The 23,014-nt window shown below is 53.1% G+C and overlaps 3 protein-coding genes across 3 annotated transcripts; all 3 read left to right on the top strand.

Annotated features, from left to right (window-relative positions):
- Positions 1 to 1,011: 1,011 nt before the first annotated feature.
- On the top strand, positions 1,012 to 3,459 carry LOC310914975 (protocadherin beta-15-like; the record flags this gene model as incomplete). The annotated part of the gene is made up of 1 exon (XM_083871493.1): positions 1,012 to 3,459. One exon carries the CDS (start codon positions 1,012 to 1,014, stop codon positions 3,457 to 3,459), a length of 2,448 nt encoding a protein of 815 aa, XP_083727619.1.
- A 4,396-nt stretch (positions 3,460 to 7,855) lies between these two features.
- LOC310914974 (uncharacterized protein) lies at positions 7,856 to 17,246 on the top strand (the record flags this gene model as incomplete). Its single annotated transcript, XM_083871492.1, is given in 7 exon segments — positions 7,856 to 10,302; positions 12,631 to 12,691; positions 13,889 to 14,057; positions 14,060 to 14,146; positions 14,149 to 14,240; positions 14,242 to 16,776; positions 17,211 to 17,246. Coding segments are annotated over 7 exon segments (5,427 nt in total).
- Positions 17,247 to 18,991: 1,745 nt separating this feature from the next.
- On the top strand, positions 18,992 to 21,511 carry LOC310914972 (protocadherin gamma-B1-like; the record flags this gene model as incomplete). The annotated part of the gene is made up of 1 exon (XM_083871490.1): positions 18,992 to 21,511. The coding sequence occupies one exon, from the start codon at positions 18,992 to 18,994 to the stop codon at positions 21,509 to 21,511; it is 2,520 nt and encodes an 839-aa protein (XP_083727616.1).
- Between the last annotated feature and the right edge of the window lie 1,503 nt (positions 21,512 to 23,014).

Below are 23,014 nucleotides of genomic sequence, written 5' to 3'. Positions count from 1 at the left end.
TGTCTGTTCTGCTAGAGAGGGGCTGTCACCCCATCTATAAAAACTGGTTGTGTGAGTGGTGTCTGTAATGCATGAAGTATTTAGAAAGACCCACTCACCCTGTCTTGTGCTGAAGTTACATGGTTTAACATTGTGAGACTGGTATGCCTATGAGTCTAAGAACTGAAAAGAAAAAAAAAAAAAAGTAGAACTGAAATAAAGTGAAGACAAAAACTCCTTTTGTGCAAGCCGAGATATTTGTAGAGCCGTTCTTTCTGGGAAAGGCCTGTGAAGCCTTCATAATATTCTGAGGGTCTTTTTCTCAATTTGTCCCCTTATTAAAGCAATGATGGGTGCGAACAGTTCCTGAGCATAGAGATGCAGCCAATCGAGTGCCTGTTCATTGGCATGCCTGTGCTGTCAGCATCACGCAATCCTATCTCGGTTTCTCCTGCTGACGCATGAGGCTCTGTCGTTGTGTCCTGAGCCTCCGCTGTAGGCTGGCCTGGGAAAAGCGGCGTTCCGTTCCTGCCCGCGGGTGTCGGGAAAGCTTTGGGATCGCGGGCCGGGGCGAGCGGCAGCGCGGGCTGCGGGCGGCGGCGGGTGCAGTCCCAGCGCGCACCGCTGGGTGGTGCCCTCGGCCAAGGAGGCGCCGAGCGGCTGCGGCAGCGGAGGCGGCCGAGCCCGGACCGGCCCAGCCCAGCCCAGCCAAGATTAGACCAGCCCAGCGCAACCGAGCTTATACCGGCCCAGCGCAGCAAAAAGCAGCTCAGTCCAGCGCAGAAGCTCAGCCGATTACAGGCTGAACCAAGTTAGACCAGCCCAGTTTAGCCGGTCGGAGGTGGCAGCGGCTGCGGCGCCGAGCGCTGTCCCGTGTCACCGCCTGCCGGGACACCCCGGGTGCCTTTGGGACCGCCAGCGGAATCGGACACAGCGAGGGAAGGCGCCCTCCCCGCACTTGGCCGCTTTCCGCGGGGAATCGCCGGGGACATCCGCCAGACCCACACCGACACCGGCCGCCGCCGCCGCGCCATGGCGATCGCAAGGCAAGTGCTTTGTCTCTCTGCTTTCCTCTCGCTGCCGCTCGCTGGCAGAGCCGAGCCCATCCGCTACTCCGTAGCCGAGGAGGCGGAGAGCGGCTCGCTGGTGGGCAAGCTGGCGGAGGACGCGGGGCTGACGCCGGCGCAGCTGTCGGCTCGCCGCGCCCGCCTGGTGTCGGAGGACGGCCGGCAGCATTTTCGCTTAGACGGCGGCTCCGGCCGCCTCGTGGTGGCGGGGAGGCTGGACCGGGAGGAGCTGTGCGGCCAGGCCGGCACCTGCATGCTCCCCTTCGAGCTGCTGCTCGCCAACCCCCTGCAGTTCTTTCGGGTCGAGGTGGCCCTGGAGGACATCAATGACCATTCGCCCGTTTTCCGAAAAGATAAAGTCAACTTTAGAATCCTGGAAACGAGCGACCCGGGTTCTCGTTTCCCTCTGGAGTTGGCTCAAGACCTCGATATTGGCAGCAACAGCATCCAGGCATACAGCATTTCTCCTGAGAATGAGTATTTCAGTGCCTCCTATGGAAGTCGAAGTAATGGTGACCAATATCTTGAACTGGTGTTGGAAAAGGCACTAGACAGAGAGGAGCAGGCAGAGATGCATTTTGGGGTTATTGCTGTGGATGGGGGCTCTCCTCCCAAAAGTGGGACCGTTGAGATCTGTATTATCATTCTAGATGTAAATGACAATGCTCCCATATTCACACAAGAGCGTTACATTGGGAAGATGTTGGAGAACATGCCAGAAGGCTCTGTGGTTCTGACTGTGCTGGCAACGGACCAGGATGCAGGAGTTAATGGGGACATTTCCTATGAACTCAGCCAAGCTATGGGACAGAGTGACTCAGCATTTGTGATTGATCCCATCACTGGTGAAATTAAAATCACGAAAACCCTGGACTTTGAGGCAGCAGAGACTTATGAGCTCAGTGTAAGGGCCACAGATGGTGGGGGCCTCTCAGCAATCTGCAAGGTGTTGGTGGAGGTGGTGGATGTGAATGACAATGCCCCAGAGCTGGTGGTGAGTTCCTTCAGCAGTCCCCTCCCCGAGAACACAGTGCCCGGCACCGTGGTTGCCCTGTTTTCGGTCAGGGACCGGGATTCTGGTGCCAACGGGCAGATCTCGTGTGCCCTGGAGGATCAGCTCTTCTTCTCCCTGCGGGCAGCCTATAAGAATTACTATGAGCTGGTGACGGTGAGCGCGCTGGACCGCGAGGAGAGGGCTCAGCACATCCTGAGTGTGACAGCAGCAGATGCGGGGTGGCCTCCTCTGACAAGCACGCAGACCTTCACGGTGGACATCTCGGATGTCAATGACAACGCGCCCGTCTTCAACCAGACGTCCTACACCATGTATGTGCGTGAGAACAACGTGCCCACGGTGTTTGTTGGAGCCGTCAGCGCTGCAGATGCTGACGTGGGGCTGAATGCCAAGGTGACCTATTCGCTGGCCCCAGTGCAAGGGGCAGAGCGGGCCTGGTGCTCGTGCATCTCGGTGAACTCTGAGAACGGACACGTGTTTGTGCTGCGGCCCCTGGACTATGAGCGCTTGAGGCAGACCCAGGTGACGGTCAGTGCCTCTGACGCGGGCTCTCCTCCCCTCAGAGCCAACGTCACCGTGCGCCTTGTGGTGCTGGACGAGAATGACAATGCCCCGCTGGTGCTGTACCCAGGCCAGGAGAGCAGCCCAGCCTCCAGTGAGCTGGTGCCCGTGTCGGCTGAGGCGGGCTACCTCATCACCAAAGTGGTGGCCGTCGACGCCGACTCGGGCCAGAACTCGTGGCTCTCCTACCACCTGCTGAGGGCCACCGAGCCCGGGCTGTTCTCGGTGGGTGTCCAAAGCGGGGAGGTGCGTCTGAGGAGGCCGGTGACAGACAGAGACGCCGTGAAGCAGAAGCTCGTTGTCCTGGTCAGAGACAACGGCAAGCCCCCACTGTCAGCCACCGCAGCTCTGAGCGCACTCCTGCTCAAGGACTTCTCCGACGTGCGCCTCCCGCACAGCAGCCCGGCCACAGAGGAGCAGCAAGACTCCCTGACAACCTATTTAATCGTCTCCTTGGTCTTTGTCTCCCTCCTCTTCCTCACCTCCATCGCGGCCTTTGTGGCTTGCAAGGCGTGCAAGAGAAAGGAGCTGGAAGCCGGCCCTGTGCTTTATGGTGCCGACAACTTGCCGAGCGGCGTGGTCGATGCAGCCACTGCAGGGACCCTGCCCCGCGCCTACTGCTACGAGATCAGCCTCACTACGGGCTCGGGCAACAGCGAGTTCAAATTCCTCAGGCCCATCCTCCCCAGCCTGCCACCACAGCACTGTGCCCCGAGCCAGGAGCCTGATGAGGGACAGGATTTCCCCTGTGTCCCTGTCAGCGGAGAGGACATGGCACCAATGGACAATGCTGGGACTCTGTCTGCAGGACAGTTCAATGCTCTTTCCTTTAACTAGCTGCGGTCTGCAGAGACAGAGGCTTCATGCTGGAAAGTGATGTCGGCTGTAACCTCTGGCAATGTTTCCTTGTGAGTAAATCTGTATTTGCAACTGGCTTAGTCAACTTCCTCCATATTCTATTCAGATTAAATTTCTACCTGTCCAGAAAACAATGAAGGAAATAAAAGAACCAATGTTTTCTCATTTTGTTAGTCATGGGTTTCAGCTTTACTTCTGACATTTCTAACAGGCTTTAAAAATGGGATTAGCATTCACATCTATGCCCTTGTTTGTCTTGCTGTCTGACAAGACAGAGGATCTTTATATTCTGATCTTTTAAACTATTTTACTGCTGGCCCAATAAATCGTATCCTCAGGAAATTCAAAAAGGCTTTTTCCCAGCTCTGGAAAGCAAGGTAGTCATGAGTACAGGGTCATAATGTCATGTCAGCACTAGGTCTTATCTTCCCTGGGTTCTGGATGTCTCTGTCTGAGATGTGAGCTCTGTGGACTAAGTATTTTCATGGCTGCTCTTGAGAATCTGAGCCATGACACTAAGCTGCTTGTCTTGAAAAAGTAGTATGAAAAGGTAGTTTCTCTTTGCACAGAAAGGCCAGATATTTGTAGAATTTTGCTTTGGAAAATTGCTCCATGAACTTATGCATGCTAAGGAAGTAGTATTTTTAAGAGCAACAAAGAAATCAGGCTTTTTTTCCAGAAATTTTCCTTTCTGTTAGTTTACTATTAAAAGCCTAGCACAAGCAAATCACACTTGTCTAACTCAAAGGAATATGGCCAAAACCATAACCAGCCTGAGCTCTGCTGAACTAGAAGTCAAATCACGTCATGTCTGATGGGCCTTTAAACACATTTGCATTAGGTATTTGCATCTTTCCAGCAGCTTTTTTATCACTCTTGGTTGCTGTTCTGATACTTACAGAAGTAATACTATGGACTGTAATAAAGAACATGTGTCTTTCTGCAGGATTTCTTTCTTTTGATGTGCTAATTTGTACATGGAAAATACAAATACGGTTAAATACAGTAGTCCATTCCTTCCAGGCTCTTTGGCTTTTCACTCCCCTATTATCTAACTGAGTCCCTCTTGGATGACCACAAGAGCAATTAGCCAGTGAAATGAATATGTTTCATGTTTACATCTGAATGTATAAAGCCTGATGATTTTTCCTTTCATGTGTAGATAGGTCTTCCAACTGCTGTGTCTGCTCATCTGTCTCTACAATTGTAGGTATATTAAAGGGGTTTTTTCCAGTATTAGATCCAAAGAATACAAATATATTTTCATGCAGGATCATGAAAATGCTTTGCTTTCTTGTCACTGACTTTGTCTGTGTAGACACTGAATATCTGCAGATGCTTCCATAGCGCTGCCTGGTGAAGCATGGAGTTGCCACCACCCAGGCAATGCAATACAGGCAGTGCCAGCTCAGCAGGGAAAGAGGTGAATTTGACTCTTTGGAACAGCAGTCTCGTCTTCCTTATCTAGCGTAGAGCAGAGCAGCAAAATGCACAACAAAATCTTCCTCTGGAATGCAAGAAGGATTTGGGTGTTCTGTCACCTCAGGATTGCCTTGGAAATACAGCAGCACAAACAGTGTTAGGGTAGACTGTAACTGAACTGAATTGTAGAAACATGTCCATTGTCTTTGGGTGCATTGAAGGAAAACTTCACAAATATTAAAAGAAAATGATTGAAAGGTAGAGTCAAGAAGAACTTTAGCAAGTGCACTGAATTTGGTCTTTCTTTTGTTCCTTAAATGCAAGGCTCCTTGACGGGACTGGAAAATTGTGCCTGCATGATTTTCTGTGTTTGCGTTGAAACCTTTGCATTTCCATGTTTGCCTTTTCTCCATCTGTCCTTTGAAACATACTGAGCATTGTGCTGGGCCCGTTCCTCCAGAGAAGGACTGCCCCCCCATCTATGATAACTGGTCATTTGAATGATGTCTGTGGTGCGTGGAATCCTTGGAAAGCCTCCTTCACACTTTCTTCCGCTGATGTTGTACAGGTTAACATTGTAAATTGGTAAAAGTCTGAGTTTACAAACTGAGAAAATGTGTTAGACTGAAATAAAGAGAACATGCTGAATCCTTTTGTGAGGACAGAATTCTTTGTAGAGACGTTCTTTCTGGGAAAGCTCCTTCTAGGCTTGTCAAAATTCTCTCAGTCTTTTTCTCAATTTGTCCTTTGACTAAAGCACTGTTGGGTGGGTACAGTTCCTGAGTGTGGAGATGCACCCAATAGAGCACTCATGGCCATGCCTGTGCTGTTTACCACTGCTTATCCATGGCCAGTTTGTCCTGCCAGGGAATGCAGCTTGGTCATTCTGGGCAGAGCCTGCGCTTCACACTGCCCTGGGAAAAGCCTGTCTTTCCTTTAACTAGCTGGGGTCTGCACAGACTGAGGCTTCAATGGTCATGGGAGGGGGGAATCCAGGCTGCAGCATGTGGCAATTGTTCCTCCAGAGGAAATATGTTCTCAAGTGGCAAAACTAATTTCCTGCAAATTCTGCGTCAGTGTAAAATTTTGTCTTCTGCTCTAAAAACACAAATAAAGAAGAATAGATACTCAGATTCTTTTCCTCAGATAACAGAGTATTTCACCTCTGTCACAGCCAGATAGGTTTTTGATAGGGTCTCGTAATGCAGTCCCAGCTATGGTCTTGTGTCTCTTGCTGTCCAGGCAGACTTTGGACTTTTTATTTCTTTTTAGAATTCAATGGCACAGTTGGGTAGACAAATCTCACACTTGCTGAAATTGCACAAAGCCCTTTTTCTCAGCTCAGAAAACTAAGGTAGTTCTGAATATTGTTTCACAATGTTCTGTTTGTACAGGGCTTTTTCTTTCACTGGTTCTGGAGGTGTCTGTGGGCTCTGTGTGTGACACTTTCTTCACAGTATGTCTGTCTGTACAGCCATTGTGCATCTGCAGATGCTTCACTACGTATGCCCAGTGAAACAGGGAATTTGTCCCATCCATCCATTGCAATGCTGGCAATTCCAGCTCTGCAGAGTAAAAGGCGCTTTTGATCCTATGAGTACAGGGGTGTCATACTCTTCAAGGCAGAGAGGAGGAGGAAAATATAGAGCAAAATCTTCCCTTGGCCTTTGTGTGGCTTTTGTTATCTGTCCACATCCTATTGTCTTGGACATAAAGCAGCAGCAGATATGTTAGGGTAGGCTGTAGCTGTAGAGAGTCATGAAAATATAATCATTGTCTTTGTGTGCATGAAGACACTATATGTCCATCAAAGAGAATTTTTTGAAGCTATAATCAAGAACATGAAAACAGGACTTTGAATGGTGTTTCCAGTGGCTTCTTGTTGGGACTAGAATGCTGTCTTTACAGGATTATCTGCATTCGTGTTAGAGCATTTGCATTCCCACATTTGCCCTTTATCCTTCTATCCTCTGAACTGTCCTGAGCATTATTTTGCTTGCTTCACTAGAGAAGAACTGCCAGCCCATCTATAATAACTGGCTGTTTGAATGGTGTCGGTGATGCATGGAATATTCTGAAGGATTCCCTCACGTTGTATATTGTGCTGATGTTGAGCAGTTTGACATTGTAAATTGCTATACTTATGAGTCTAAGAATTGGAAAAATATGTAGAACTGAAATGAAGAGAAGACCCAGAATCCTTTCCAAGAGATAGATGTCTTTGTATATACCTTTTTTTTTTTTTTTTTTTTTTTTTTTTTTTTTTTTTTTAAAGCCCTGTGAAGGCTATTGAAATATCTGCAAGACTGTTTCTGACTACTTCCCTTGACAGAAGCAGTACTGGGCGGCTGCACTTCCGGAGTTTAGACATGCAGCCATTGGAGTGTTCATTGCCATGCCGGTGCTTCTACCCCTGATCGGTTTCTCCTGCTGACGCATGAGGCTCTGTCGTTGTGTGACGAGCCAATGCTTCAGGCTGGCCTGGGAAAAGCGGCGTTCCGTTCCTGCCCGCGGGTGTCGGGAAAGCTTTGGGATCGCGGGCCGGGGCGAGCGGCAGCGCGGGCTGCGGGCGGCGGCGGGTGCAGTCCCAGCGCGCACCGCTGGGTGGTGCCCTCGGCCAAGGCGGCGCCGAGCGGCTGCGGCAGCGGAGGCGGCCGAGCCCGGACCGGCCCAGCCCAGCCAAGATTAGACCAGCCCAGCGCAGAAGCTCAGCCGATCGCAGCCTGAAACAGCTTACTCCAGTGCAGCCCAGCCGGGCGGAGGTGGTAGAGGGTACGGCGCCGAGCGCTGCCCCGTGTCACCCACCGCCGGGACACCCTGGGTGCCTTTGGGACCGCCAGCGGAATCGGACACAGCGAGGGAAGGCGCCCTCCCCGCACTTGGCCGCTTTCCGCGGGGAATCGCCGGGGACATCCGCCAGACCCACACCGACACCGGCCGCCGCCGCCGCGCCATGGCGATCGCAAGGCAAGTGCTTTGTCTCTCTGCTTTCCTCTCGCTGCCGCTCGCTGGCAGAGCCGAGCCCATCCGCTACTCCGTAGCCGAGGAGGCGGAGAGCGGCTCGCTGGTGGGCAAGCTGGCGGAGGACGCGGGGCTGACGCCGGCGCAGCTGTCGGCTCGCCGCGCCCGCCTGGTGTCGGAGGACGGCCGGCAGCATTTTCGCTTAGACGGCGGCTCCGGCCGCCTCGTGGTGGCGGGGAGGCTGGACCGGGAGGAGCTGTGCGGCCAGGCCGGCACCTGCATGCTCCCCTTCGAGCTGCTGCTCGCCAACCCCCTGCAGTTCTTTCGGGTCGAGGTGGCCCTGGAGGACATCAATGACCATTCGCCGGTTTTCCGAAAAGAAAAAGTCAGTTTTAGAATCCCGGAAAGGAGTGACCCAGATTCTCGTTTCCCACTGGAGCTGGCCCAGGACCTCGATATTGGCAGCAACGGCATCCAAATGTATAGCATCTCTCCTAAGAACGAGTACTTTAGTGTCTCCTATGGAAGTCGGGCTGAGGATGACCAATATGTTGAACTGGTGTTGGAAAAGGCACTAGACAGAGAGGAGCAGGCAGAGATGGATTTCAGTGTTATTGCTGAAGATGGGGGTTCGCCTCCCAGGAGTGGCAGTACTCAAGTCAAAATTGTCATTCTAGATGTAAATGACAATGCTCCAGTATTCACCCAAGAGCGTTACATTGGAAAGACTTTAGAGAACATGCCAGAAGGCTCTGTAATTCTGACTGTGCTGGCGACTGATCAGGATGAAGGAGCAAATGGGGACATTTCCTATGAAATAATCCAAGCAGGTGGAAAAAGTGACTCAGCATTTGTGATTGATCCAATAACTGGTGAAATTAAACTCACAAGACCTCTGGACTTTGAGGATTCAGTGCGTCATGAACTCCGTGTGAGAGCCACGGATGGTGGGGGCCTCTCAGCAATCTGCAAGGTGTTGGTGGAGGTGGTGGATGTGAATGACAATGCCCCAGAGCTGGTGGTGAGTTCCTTCAGCAGTCCCCTCCCCGAGAACACAGTGCCCGGCACCGTGGTTGCCCTGTTTTCGGTCAGGGACCGGGATTCTGGTGCCAACGGGCAGATCTCGTGTGCCCTGGAGGATCAGCTCTTCTTCTCCCTGCGGGCAGCCTATAAGAATTACTATGAGCTGGTGACGGTGAGCGCGCTGGACCGCGAGGAGAGGGCTCAGCACATCCTGAGTGTGACAGCAGCAGATGCGGGGTGGCCTCCTCTGACAAGCACGCAGACCTTCACGGTGGACATCTCGGATGTCAATGACAACGCGCCCGTCTTCAACCAGACGTCCTACACCATGTATGTGCGTGAGAACAACGTGCCCACGGTGTTTGTTGGAGCCGTCAGCGCTGCAGATGCTGACGTGGGGCTGAATGCCAAGGTGACCTATTCGCTGGCCCCAGTGCAAGGGGCAGAGCGGGCCTGGTGCTCGTGCATCTCGGTGAACTCTGAGAACGGACACGTGTTTGTGCTGCGGCCCCTGGACTACGAGCGCTTGAGGCAGACCCAGGTGACAGTCAGTGCCTCTGACGTGGGCTCTCCTCCCCTCAGAGCCAACGTCACCGTGCGCCTTGTGGTGCTGGACGAGAATGACAATGCCCCGCTGGTGCTGTACCCAGGCCAGGAGAGCAGCCCAGCCTCCAGTGAGCTGGTGCCCGTGTCGGCTGAGGCGGGCTACCTCATCACCAAAGTGGTGGCCGTCGACGCCGACTCGGGCCAGAACTCGTGGCTCTCCTACCACCTGCTGAGGGCCACCGAGCCCGGGCTGTTCTCGGTGGGTGTCCAAAGCGGGGAAGTGCGTCTGAGGAGGCCGGTGACAGACAGAGACGCCGTGAAGCAGAAGCTCGTTGTCCTGGTCAGAGACAACGGCAAGCCCCCACTGTCAGCCACCGCAGCTCTGAGCGCACTCCTGCTCAAGGACTTCTCCGACGTGCGCCTCCCGCACAGCAGCCCGGCCACAGAGGAGCAGCAAGACTCCCTGACAACCTATTTAATCGTCTCCTTGGTCTTTGTCTCCCTGCTCTTCCTCATCTCCACCGTGGCCTTTGTGGCTCGCAAGGTGTGCAAGAGAAAGGAGCTGGAGGCCGGCCCTGTGCTTTATGGTGCCGACAACTTGCCGAGCGGCCTGGCCGATGCAGCTGCTGCAGGGACCCTGCCCCGCGCCTACTGCTACGAGATCAGCCTCACTACGGGCTCGGGCAACAGCGAGTTCAAATTCCTCAGGCCCATCCTCCCCAGCCTGCCACCACAGCACTGTGCCCCGAGCCAGGAGCCTGATGAGGGACAGGATTTCCCCTGTGTCCCTGTCAGCACAGAGGACATGGCACCAATGGACAATGCTGGGACTCTGTCTGCTAGGGAGTTCAATGCTCTTTCCTTTAACTAGCTGTGGAATCTGCACAGACAGAGGCTTCAATGCTCATGGGAGGTGGGGATCCAGGCTGCAGCCTGTGGCAATGGCTCCTCCAGAGAGGATATGTTCCCAACTGGCATAGCCAATTTCCTGCAAATTCCAAGTCAGATTAGATGTTGTCAGCTTCTCCAAGAACACAAGCAAGAACACAAAAGAACTCACACTCTCACTGGGGCAATAGTATATTTCAGCTCTGTAATGGTTATTTCTGATATGCTTTAAGAAGGAGGTTAGCACTCCAACTATTCTCTTGTCTCTCTTGCTGTCCAACAAGGCAGTGGAGCTTTTCATCTGTGCTATGACACAAGGGCTCAGTTTGGCAGCCTGATCTCCTCCTTTATAAAAGGTACAAAACCCCTTTCCCAGATCAGGAAAGCAAAGATATTGAGAATACAGTGTCACAATGTTTTTTGAGGACTGGGCTCTTTCTTCCTGGGATTCTGGCTGCCTTTCTGAAATGTGTGGGCCCTGTGTGCTTTGCTTTTCTGCCAATCAGTATAGCCACTGTGTGTCCGCATATGATTCACTACTGCTGCCCGGTGAATGGTGGCATTGCTCCCATCCTACCTTTGCAATGCAGACAATTGCAGTTCAGCTGGCAAGAAGAGTATTCTGATCCTCTGGGTACAGCGGTCTCATCCTTTCCAGTGCGGGGAAGAGCAGTAAAATGTACAAGAAAATATTCTTTTTGCCCTATAAAGCAGTGCTCAGTGTTCTGTCTCATTGAAATACAGAAATATAACAGCACAAATGGTGTTTGGTTTGCTATAACTGTACAAAGTTTTGAAAACTTTTTTATTTCCTTTGACTATATTTCATGAAAACTTCCTAAGTCCTTCAGAGAGAATTTTCTGAACAGTAGAAATCAACATGAAATGGTAAAAAGAAGTTTGATGTTGGTCTTCTTATTGCTTCTATATACTGTGGTTTCTTGTTGGGAGTAGAAAGCTGTCCCCACATGATTTTCTCCATCTGTGTTAGAGCATTTGCATTCTCATTTTTACCCTTCCTCCTGCTACTCTCTGAACTGAATTTGAGTGTTGTCTTTCTTTTTCTGCTTGAGGACTGCATCCCACATATGATAACTGACTTGAATGATGTATGTGATACACAGAATATTCAGAAAGCCTCACGCTGTGTTTTGTTGAAGTTAAAAAGTTTAACATTGTAAACTTTGATAACCCTGAGTGTAAAACTGAAATAAAGAAAATACCTGAATGCCCTGTGTGGAGACAGTTTTTGTATTTTTCTTTGGCCTAGGTAGTGGATGAGTGGGTGGGCGCATTTCTCCAGTTTCAAGATGCAGCTGAAATAGCATTCAGGAAAATTGGGAGGAAAATGGAATTGCCATCAGGCCTCTATGGTTCTTTTGAGCACTGACCTTCTGGCTGGGATAGAACCCAGGAACAGGCAGGTCAGGGAAACTGGGCCCTACCTCAACAGAGGCCCGAGGTGTGCTCTGCCTCTGTAAAGCTGTGATGTAGGGGGGTGGCGTTCTCAAATCTGACAGCTGCATCTGCGGATGGCAATTACAGGGTGTTCATAGCACTTCAGGTATAGGAATTTTGACAAAGAGAGGCACAAAACTGGGAAGTACTTCCCTTGGGAAGTATTTTTTGGGTGTGCCTGGAGGTGGGAGTTTGGTGAGTAAAAACTCCTACCAGGGAGAAGCTTTGATATCATGAAACACAGAAGACTACATCAGGACTACTTCCACAAGGCCCAGATGAAAAGGTAAGTCCTGGGGAGGGAATGGTGTAATGGTGCTGACCAGAAGATTGATGAATATGAAGAATGATGTGATCCATAATCCAGTTAATGTGGGAAGAACCAGGCCTCTGCTGTGCTGTGTTCTGCTCCACAAATACATCGGTGGAGGGTCAGATTCATCTCATTTTAACCAAGGAACCTGCAGGCAGGTTCCCCCTTGCCACTGGTGAAAAGCCACCTGCGAACAAGGAGTCTGCATGCAAACTTCTTTTACTGGAACTCTAAAAATTATTAATAAAACTGATTTACTGCATGAAAGTCCTCTAATGTCTTGACTGAGTGGAACAGGGGCACTCTCCCTTTCCTAGGATTTTTTCCCTTTCCAGGATCTGCTTGGCATTGTGTGTGGCTGAATTCCTGTGTGAAATTACTTCTACTAAATTTTCCCCACATCTAAAAGGATGTAGGACTATGTATGCTAATCTCTTCCACTAGTGTGTGTTATAAAAGAGTTGGCATGTCTCTCTTGCTGACATCACTAAGGACCATCACCTTCTGTTGTTAAATTTCTGGGGTTTGGCTCATTCCAGTTTGAAGCTTCTAGGGTCTGAGGGAGTTCATAAACACATGGTTTATTATGGCTTTTACCCTGTGAGATGGGGAGGCATGACCTGTCTTAAAAGATCTGAACACACTGCTGAGTTCTCCCAAGAAGGTCAGTGGAGGTGCCGCTTAGGAAGGATTAAGACCTTAGTCCAGCCCTTCTTAACAGAAGAATTTTTTTCTGGACTTGTTGGTCATAAACACTGATGAGCTAATCAGAGATATCAAGACTGGAGGCAGCCTGGGCTGCCATGATCATTCAGTGGTCAAGTTTATAGTCCTGAGGAATATGGATCAGGCAAAGAGTGAAGTCAGGACCATGAACTTTAGGAAAACAAACTTCCAGTTCTTAAAGGATTTGGTCTGTGGGGCCCATCAGGTGAAAGTGGGCTGAAGAACAAGGGAGCAGAACTCAGAGGATCTTTAGGGATGTTTTCCTTACAGTGCATGACTTCTTGAACCCATGTGTAGGAAATCAGGAAAAGAAGGGAAAAGAGCTGAGGGAAAACTTTCTGGTCAAACTAAGGGGCAAGAAATAAATGTATAGCACAGTGGGATTGGGGACAGGCGTCCTGGGAAGAGTATTGGGATATTGGCTGGTTGTGTTGAGATAGGGTCAAGTTGACTAAGGCATCGCTGGAACTGAACTCTACAATGAATGCAAAGAACAGCAAGAAGAGCTTCTACAGGTAAGTCAGACTGAAGAAGAAGGTTAAAAAACCCTGTATGTTTCCTGATTAACACAACTGACAAACTGATAAAAACAGACCACGAGAAGGCTGAGGTACTTAGCCATATCTTGCCTCAGTCATCACTGATAAGGGCTCTTCCCACACTTATCAAGGAGATGGAGCTCAAGGCAGGGACTGGGGGGAAAAAAGTCCCTCCCACTGTAAGAGAAGATCAGGTTCGAGACTACCTGAGGAATTTGAACACAGAAAAGTCGGCTGCTGGCTTGTGCTATCACATGGAGTTTGGAAGTCTGAGGTTGCTGATGCCATTCCAATATTAAGATACACTGGCAGAAAAGATGAGGGGAAAAAAAGATCGTCCAACCATGACTGCTGAAAAAAGCTAGGCAATTAGTGGGGGGAATTGCGGTTTTGAACTAATGGACTCCGGCTAGTAATACTTCTGCTTGTTTATAGAACTTTATGTCAATATTGTATCACCATTAAAGTAACATTTTCCTGTGCGGTAGAAATATCACAAGGATGCCTCTGCCTTCTTACCGGTCTTGATCAGCTACTCAGAGAAGAGATGGGCTGGAGAAAAGCAGGGGCAGGAGGTGCCCGCTGGACGGGGCCCGCTGTCTCCGTGGCTCTGTGCTGTCCCCGCGAGCTGCCCGTGGGCCGGGCGGGCAGCGCTCGGTGCCGGCAGTGCCGGGAGGAGGCTGCGGGCGCCGCTGTTGACCGAGAGGAGCGAGAGGAAGCTCGGAGCGCTCCCGGCAGCCCCGCCCACTGAGGACAGGATCTCCTGCCTGCTCACTCTGTGACTCGGCAGACGCCGGATTGGGATCGTCCCCGCCGTGCGGATCGGTGCTGAAGCGAGACGGAGGGGCCAGCGGCAGCGGCCGGGAGCGGCGAGCCGGAGAAGAAATTAGAGCAGAAGCGGGAGGCGGAGCGAGTTCCAGATCGGCGGTCGGCAGGGAGAACGGCCCGCCGTGTTGCGGTGCCGCGGCGGAGATGTGCGCGGCGGGGAGGCGCTGGGGCCGGCGGCAGCGAGCTCTGCTCTGGGCCGTCCTGCTGGCGGCGTGGGAGGCGGCGTGGGGGCAGCTGCGCTACTCGGTGCCCGAGGAGATGCCCAAGGGCTCCTTCGTGGGCGACGTGGCCAAGGACCTGGGGCTGCGCCCGCCGGCGCTCCGAGACCGTGATGCCCACGTTTTTGACACGGGAAGGACAAAGTTTTTTTTTTTAGACTTACAGAACGGCCACTTATCTATGGTGGAGCAGGTGGACAGAGAGGAGATATGCGCAGCTGTTGCTAAATGTGTTCTAAAGTTTGAAATTCTTGTAAAGCGTCCAATGAACATTTACAAAGGAGAGGTAGAGATATTGGATATTAACGATAATCCTCCCAGTTTCCCAGAAAGACTAAGTGTCTTAGAAGTCAGCGAGAATACTGCACCGGGTGCGCGCTTCCCATTAGGGAGAGCTCATGATCCCGACATAGGAGTGAACTCTTTACAGAATTACGAATGTAGCGAGAGCAGCTATTTCACCTTGGACGTGAAAACCGGAGATGATGGTGTGAAATATCCAGAATTATTATTGGTGAAATCTTTGGATCGAGAACAGCAGGCTAATCACAATTTGATCCTGACAGCCACAGACAAAGGGAGTCCGATGAAATCAGGATCGGCAACAATCCAAATCATTGTGTTAGATGGAAACGACAATGCCCCAGAATTTACTCAGTCTGTGTATAAGGTGACTGTGAGAGAAGACGTCCCTGTGGGAAGTCGGATGTTACAGGTGACAGCAACTGACAGAGATGAGGGGCCAAATGCCGAGGTGAAATACGCGTTCTTTAAAATTCCGGAGAAATTCGACCACACTTTTAAGATGGATCCGGAAAGTGGAGAAATCGTGATAATGGAGAACTTGAATTTTGAAGAACAGGAGTTTTACGAATTGGTTGTGCAAGCTCGGGATGCAGGCGGACTCTCTTCCCACAGCAATGTACTCATCAAGGTCATTGATGTAAACAACTACGTTCCCGAAATAGTCATTATGTCCGTGTTCAGTCCGGTTCCAGAAGATACACCAGTGGGGACAGTAATAGCAATCTTCAGCGTCCAAGACAGGGATTCTGGAGCAAATGGAGAGGTGCACTGCAGGATCAGCGACAGCCACTCGTTCCGCCTAGAGAAGTCCTATGACGATTACTATCGTGTGGTGACAGCGAGCGAGCTGGACCGAGAGCAGGTGTCGGAGTACAACGTGACGGTGCGGGCGGCCGACGGCGGGTCGCCGGCTCTGCAGAGCAGCGCGGTGCTGGCGCTGCGGGTGCTGGACGTGAACGACAACGCGCCGGTGTTCTCGGAGGAGCGCTACAGCGCGCGGCTGTCGGAGAACAACGCGGCGGGCGCGCTGGTGCTGACGGTGCGCGCCACGGACGCGGACTGGGGGCAGAACGCGCGCGTGCGGTACCGGCTGTCGGAGGGGCGGGTGCGGGGCGCGCCGCTGTCGTCGTACGTGTCGGTGCAGGCGGAGACGGGCGCGCTGTACGCGCTGCGCTCCTTGGACTACGAGCAGGTGCGCGAGCTGGAGCTGTGGGTGCGTGCGGAGGACGGCGGCGCGCCGGCGCTGAGCAGCAACGTGTCGGTGCGGCTGCAGATCGTGGACGAGAACGACAACGCGCCGCAGGTGCTGTACCCGCCGGCGGGCGGAGCGGCGGGCGCGGGCGGGGCGCGGTCGGGCGTGGAGCTGGCGCCGCGCTGGTCGGAGCCCGGCGCGCTGGTGGCCAAGGTGGTGGCGGTGGACGCGGACGCGGGCCAGAACGCGTGGCTGTCGTACGAGCTGGCCAAGGCCACGGAGCCGGGGCTGTTCCGCGTGGGGCTGCACAGCGGCGAGGTGCGCACGGCGCGCTCGCCGCTGGCCCGCGACGCGGCGCGCCAGAGCCTGGTGGTGGTGGTGAAGGACCACGGGCGGCCGGCGCTGTCGGCCACGGCCACGCTGAGCGTGGTGCTGGCCGAGAGCGTGGCCGAGCTGCTGGCCGAGCTGGGCAGCGCGGCCGAGGCGGCGGCGGCGCCGGGCGAGGCGGCGGGCGGCCTGACGCGCTGGCTGGTGCTGGCCGTGGCCGCCGTGTCGTGCCTCTTCGTGGCCTTCCTGCTGCTGCTGCTGGCGCTGCGCCTGCGCCGCTGGCGCCGCCGGCACCTGCTGCCGCCCGACGGCGGCGCCTTGCGCGGCGTGCCCGTCTCGCACTTCGTGGGCATCGACGGCGTGCGCGCCTTCCTGCAGTCCTACTCGCACGACGTGTCGCTCACGGCCGACTCGCGCAAGAGCCAGCTGCGCTTCTCGGCCGCCACCTGCTGCGACACCCTCCCGGCCCGGCCACCAGTTGAGACTTCAGGTGATCTTCTCCGTTCAGGAGATCAAGTTGCCGAAATCGGTGAGCAAGTTGCCTTTCAGGTACGTTATTTTTTTAAACTTTTTTTAGTGGACGCGGTGTTTAGGATTCTTAGGGTAGTCAGAGATGGTTCCCAGTCTTGGAAACCAGTTGTTAAGATAGTCACCCGCCCATGAATATCATCTCCTGAATGAGCGCTGAGACTGCCCTGTGTGTTTTATGAGCCATTCTCTCTACCGCTTGCCAGAGCTCTTCTTATCCAGCTTTCCCAAAGGCTGGACGGTTCTATTGCATGTGCAACTTCACAAGGAAATCTCATTTTCTTGGTGTTCTACTCACTGTCCTTTGAAATTGCTTGAAGACTTGCTAGTACCCGGTTCCCAGCATTTCACTGTAATGCCCTGTACCAGCTCTCAAATTCCGGTTGAATTAGGGAATCTTGTAGCTTGAAAGCCGACACTTGAAAGTCTCAGATTTCTCCCATATCCGTCTTCAGCAAACGAATTATTCAATCCCTCTTAAGGGCATTTGAAGAGATTCATATTAAATGGTGAAGAATTCCTCTGATCGAGTGTTTATCCCACTTCTGGGTTTTGTGACTTAACCTTTGGTCGATACAAATTTAGTTGTCAAGGCATAGTCATCGAAATAAAGTGCATTTACTAGAATATAAATTTTAAAATACTTAAATGCAGAGTACGATTCACCACTATCTATTTATAATGTAGCTTATTTTGGAATGCGAGATAATCTTGAAAACACGGATTTGGACAGTGTTTCAGTATGTGATGCAGGAAAATGTGTGTCTCGGTTGTTACAGGCAATTCTCGCCATATAGGAGGCAGTGAATTTCCTGCAACGTATTTCAACAGAATTCCCCTGTCCCCACGTAAACAACCATATCCATGTCTCGATATCTCGAGGAGACGCTAACAGTCTTGTGTGGCTTCTGAAACATTACACATTCAAATCCACCTCTTGTTCCGACAATGTTAATTGGTTACCATAAGTTGTGTATAGCCAGAGAGAAAGGAATTCTCCTTCACTAGGTGAACTACCACAGTTAACAGGAAATCATACATTCTAACGAGACATTACTGGTTCTAGGAGGATATCTTGACACTGGTGTCTCAGAGACCCAGGACTGGAGGATGTGCCAGAGCAACTCCGTCGAGTAGATAGTGTGGCGAGTTTTCTAACCTCTCTTTGTCCTCTGCATAAGGGGCTGTGTGATACACAGCCTTCCTTTAGGACATTTTGTTGACATTTTTTTGGTTTTGGGTTTGGAGATTTTTTTTCTTTACTGATAGAGACGAAATTCTAATTTACAGGTAAGATTAAACGGCTTTTCTCAAGGAATTTGTCTATTTACTCTTGGTTGTTGAAATAACCATAACTGGAAATGTTCTTTAACGCCTGAGACCAGCTACAGTATCGACCTGTTTAGGATATCAGGGAGTGGTTTGAGGGATACACACACAAGAGTAATTCGGGGTTGGGTTGTATGGGTACTGATAAGATCATACTGAGCTTTGAATGTCGAAAGAGATAGGGCAGGTCTGATATGACCGCTATGGTGTTCTGAGCGCCTGGGATTCCCGGGTATGCTTGTCCATCAACGACCACTATTCAAAGCTGGAAAGCTGAGTGTTAGCTGGGGATCTCTCAGCTATAGTAAATAAATTCACTATCACGAGCAGTGTTTCAGCCTTCGATCCGCCTTGCCTTTTTCCTCACGGAGGCGGCACGATGGCAGCGGGGACACCGAGCGCCCCACCCAAGAGATCAGTAAGCTGACAATGGGTCTCTGCCTCTCAACCCGCAACAAACGGGGAAGGATCTGTCCGACAGAAGTCTTGCAAGGGTAAGCAATTCAGACAACAGGAATTCCTAGATGCACGGTTTCAGTGCTGATAGATTTTCTGTTTCTCGCTCCCGACAACATCTGTATTTTCCAACCCGTCCCGGATAAAGGGAGTGCAGAGCAGGACCTTCGGGCTGTTCTTTTTCTTGGTCGCTGCGGTTCTCAGGCACGGACTCCGGGTGTCACTGTTGGCCAAGGCGGAGAAGCTGCTCAGCCGTCGGCTCCTCCCCGGCGCCCGAGTAGCCCTGCTCCGCACTGCGCAGAACAGAGAGAAAAGCAGGAACCGCTCGACTCAGCCCGTCCTCCGACCGGCAACAGAGATTTCATATATTTATTTCTCTCGGATGCTGGTTCAGCTACCCGTAAAGCCTAGTTTTTAACCGTCCGCCGAACACCCTTCAGGAAAGCAAGGAATGGAGGTCAGACCGGCAGCGCAGGGCTGGGCAGGCGGTGGGCGGGTCGCGCTGCTGGGCGCGCTGCTTTGGTGCGTGTGGTGGCGGGCGGCGGCCGAGCGGGTCCGCTACGCCATCCCCGAGGAGCTGGGCAGAGGCTCGCTGGTGGGGCCGCTGGCGCGGGACCTGGGGCTCAGCGCGGACGAGCTGCCGGCGCGGAGGCTGCGGATAGTCGCTGGTGATGAAAACCGGTACTTCACTCTCGAGGAAGATAATACAAATCTGCGTGTAAACGACAGGATAGACCGAGAGACCATCTGCGGGGCCGTGTCGCCCTGTGTCCTCAGTTTGGAGGCAGTGGTGGAAAACCCTTTCGACATATTTCATGTGAGTGTTACTATCCAGGATATAAATGACAATGCGCCGCAGTTTGACAGAGAATTAGTTACCATAGAAATGATCGAGTCGACGCCTCCTGGGACCAGGTTCCCACTTGGCAGTGGCAGAGACGCCGACATTGGAGCGAGCTCTTTACAGAAGTACGAACTTACGCCCAACCCACTTTTCTCCCTCTTGGTGAGGGAGAGCCCTGATGGGACAAAACACGCGGAATTGGTACTGGAGAAAGTCTTAGATCGAGAACAACAGAGAAGTCACCATTTGATACTTACAGCGGTGGATGGTGGGGATCCCGTCCGATCCGGGACTGCCCAGATTATGATTAACGTGATCGACGCAAATGACAACCCACCAATATTCACCAAAGAAATCTACACGGTTCAACTGATGGAAAACCTGCCAGAGGGCTCCTTAGCTTTCCAAGTTAAAGCTACTGACAACGACGAAGGTACAAATGCAGAAATTACCTACTCCTTCAGCGACATAGCAAAAAGTATCCGCCAGCTCTTCACTCTGGACCCTAGTACAGGGGATGTGAAGGTTACTGGGGCCTTAGATTATGAAGAAAGGAAATATTACGAAATGAGTGTTGAAGGCAAGGATGGAGGCGGGTTGACAGCACACGCCAAAGTGCACATAGATATCATAGACGTAAACGACAATGCACCAACACTTTCCCTCCTGCCTATCTTGAACCCGATACCCGAAGACGCACTCCCGAGCACAGTTGTAGCTGTGATCAATGTCCGTGACAGAGATTCGGGAGAAAACGGAGAGGTGAGCTGTAAAATAGATGGAAATTTGCCTTTCAGATTAGAAACTTCCTCAGAGAACTCATACAAACTAACAATAGCCAGTGCCCTGGACAGAGAAATTGTCTCCGCATACAATATTACCATCACTGCCACGGACCGCGGCAGGCCGGCGCTGCGGAGCAGCACGGAGCTGGTGCTGGAGGTGTCGGACGTGAACGACAACGCGCCGGTGTTCGAGGAGGCGGCGTACAGCGCGTACGTGGCGGAGAACAACGCGGCGGGCGCGCTGGTGGTGCGCGTGCAGGCGCGGGACGCGGACGCGGGCGCCAACGGGCGCGTGAGCTACTGGCTGGCGGGCGGCAGCGCGGGCGCGGCGGGCGCGGCGCCGCCGGTGTCGGTGGAGGCGCGGAGCGGCGCGCTGTACGCGCAGCGCTCCTTGGACTACGAGCAGTGCCGCGAGTTCGCGGTGGCGGTGCGGGCGCAGGACGGCGGCTCGCCGGCGCGCAGCTCCACGGCCACGGTGCGCGTCTTCGTGCTGGACCGCAACGACAACGCGCCGCGGGTGCTCTGGCCGGCGGCGGCGGGCGCGGGGGCCGCCGCGGCGCCGGGAGAGGCGGCGGGGGCTCCTCCTCCGTTCGAGGTGGTTCCGCGTTCGGCCGAGGCCGGGTACCTGGTGGCCAAGGTGGTGGCGGTGGACGCGGACGCGGGGCGCAACGCGTGGCTGTCGTACGAGCTGGTGCAGGCGTCGGAGCCGGCGCTGTTCCGCGTGGGGCCGCACAGCGGCGAGGTGCGCACGGCGCGCGCCGTGTCCGAGCGGGACGCGGCCAAGCAGCGTGTGGTGGCCGTGGTGAAGGACCACGGGCAGCCGGCGCTGTCGGCCACGGCCACGCTGCACGTGGTGCTGGCCGAGAGCTTGCAGGAGGCGCTGCCGGAGCTGAGCGAGCGGGCGGCGGGCGGCGAGGCGGCGGCGGCGGCGGCCGAGCTGCAGTTCTACCTGGTGCTGGCGCTGGCGCTGCTGTCGGCGCTGCTGGTGCTGAGCGTGGCGCTCTTGGTGCTGGCGCGGCTGCGCCGGGCCGGGCCGCCCGCCGTGCTGCGCTGCCTGGGCGCGCAGCGCTTCTCGGTGGCCGGCGCCGCCTTCCCGGCCGACTTCTGCGAGGGCACCTTGCCCTACTCCTACAACCTGTGCGTGGCGGCGCCGGCCCGCGCCGTGCCCGAGGCCGCTTGGCCGCCGCCGCCGCCGCCGGTGCCCATCCTGTCGGCGGAGGAGCTTCTGGGCGGGGATTCCTGCGAGAAGCCGAGCCCGAACAGCAGCGCCGTCGTGGGAGAGGTGCCCGCCGACTCGGAATTAACGCAGGTCTGTAAAACTCGGGTACTGTTTTTTCCTTAGCCTTATCCTAACAACTTTGCGGCGTACTGTTTTCCAGTTTCGGCACTATTAAAGGCGCCTGGTACAGGTCTGTGTTTCAATTAACCCCCTTAAGAATCCTGTCCCTTGTCTCTTAACAGCCGGCGAGGCCAACTGGCAGTTCTGGTCTCATCAGCTGTCTCACTTGTAGCCTCAGTGGAATGTCTCTTAGCATTTAGCTTGTGGTGCATAAAAGCTTACAGGACAAGTGATGCTCTGAGTTACATTTTGTTTCCTTCGTTTTCCACTCGGAGGAGGCAGATTTAGATGTCACTGTTTTCCTCAGGACATGCTGACTTTCATCTGAGGAACTTTTTCTCCGAAGCTTGTCTGAAACACTGCAGGTTTCTAATGATGAAGGCAGATTTTCAGTGTGTAGAAGAAAGTGCTCGACGTTTAACATTCTGGTTTTCTGGTTTTCCTTTTTTGATTGGTGCCTATGGAACAGCTGTAGAAAACAGGTCTTTATTTACTTCTCTTTTGGCGTTGCGCTCCAAAGGGAGAAATACATGTTGGTCACTGAATAGGGAAATGATAGGTCATTCCTTCATAATGAATTCTGCACTCTTCCATGTGCCCGCATTCTTTTGAGGGAAGGTAGCTGTGTAAATTGCAGGTTTCGGTCAATAAATGAAATAACCCTGGTCCAAGTCATTGCCTGCCTAATTAGTTGTCAGACGTGTAGGGGAGGGTTTTTCATTCAGTTGTGTGTCCCGAATTATTTACATGTAGTGGTAGGTGTTTTTTGGGTGGCATCACGAGCGTTCAAGTGCAGCGGGAAAATTTTGTCTACAAAGCTTGGGTTGTCTGAAATGGTAGGAATGACTGAAGTAACAAATGGATTTTTAATCGATAAAGTAAGATCTACTATTTTTACATGATGGCCTCAGGAAAAGTGAATGAATGGTTTCCTTCCTGATCCATCTTATCTCGAAGCGAAGAACTGGGACTTGGGTGGCTGCTGAGTAATACTCTGATTGTTAATGCTGGTTTGCTGCTGAACTCCAGAGGGAGCATAAGAGTGCTTCCCTAATGGAAGTTCAGCTTTGTGCCAATCCAAGCTTTGCTGGAAAGCGCCTGGAGAAATGACAGCATTAGTCCCGCTGCACTGGACAGTGCATCTCCGTAAGGACTTTGGCCGGTGGGAAAGATGCCGGTGGGCGAGGCCGGGCGGGGAGCGCTGGGCAGCGCTGGGTGCCTGCAGTGCCGGGAGGAGGCTGCGGGCGCCGCTGTTGACCGAGAGGAGCGAGAGGAAGCTCGGAGCGCTCCCGGCAGCCCCGCCCGCTGCGGATCGGCTCGCTCGGTTGTTCCCTGTCAGGCTCGGCGGCGGGCGGGCGGTCTGCGAGAGTCCCCGCGGCGCGGACCCGCGCTACAACGAGACAGAAACAGCGGCGGCAGAAGGCGGGAGCGCTGAGCCGGGGGCTGAGTTGAAGAAGGAGGAAGATCGGTATTCGGAGGCGGAGAAGAGCCGGCCGTGGAGCGGTG

Source organism: Zosterops lateralis (assembly GCF_965231275.1).
Source record: "Zosterops lateralis genome assembly, chromosome: 14".
Lineage (NCBI taxonomy): Eukaryota > Metazoa > Chordata > Aves > Passeriformes > Zosteropidae > Zosterops > Zosterops lateralis.
Note: the sequence above shows the minus strand (reverse complement) of the source record. Positions and strands in the feature narration are given on the sequence as shown.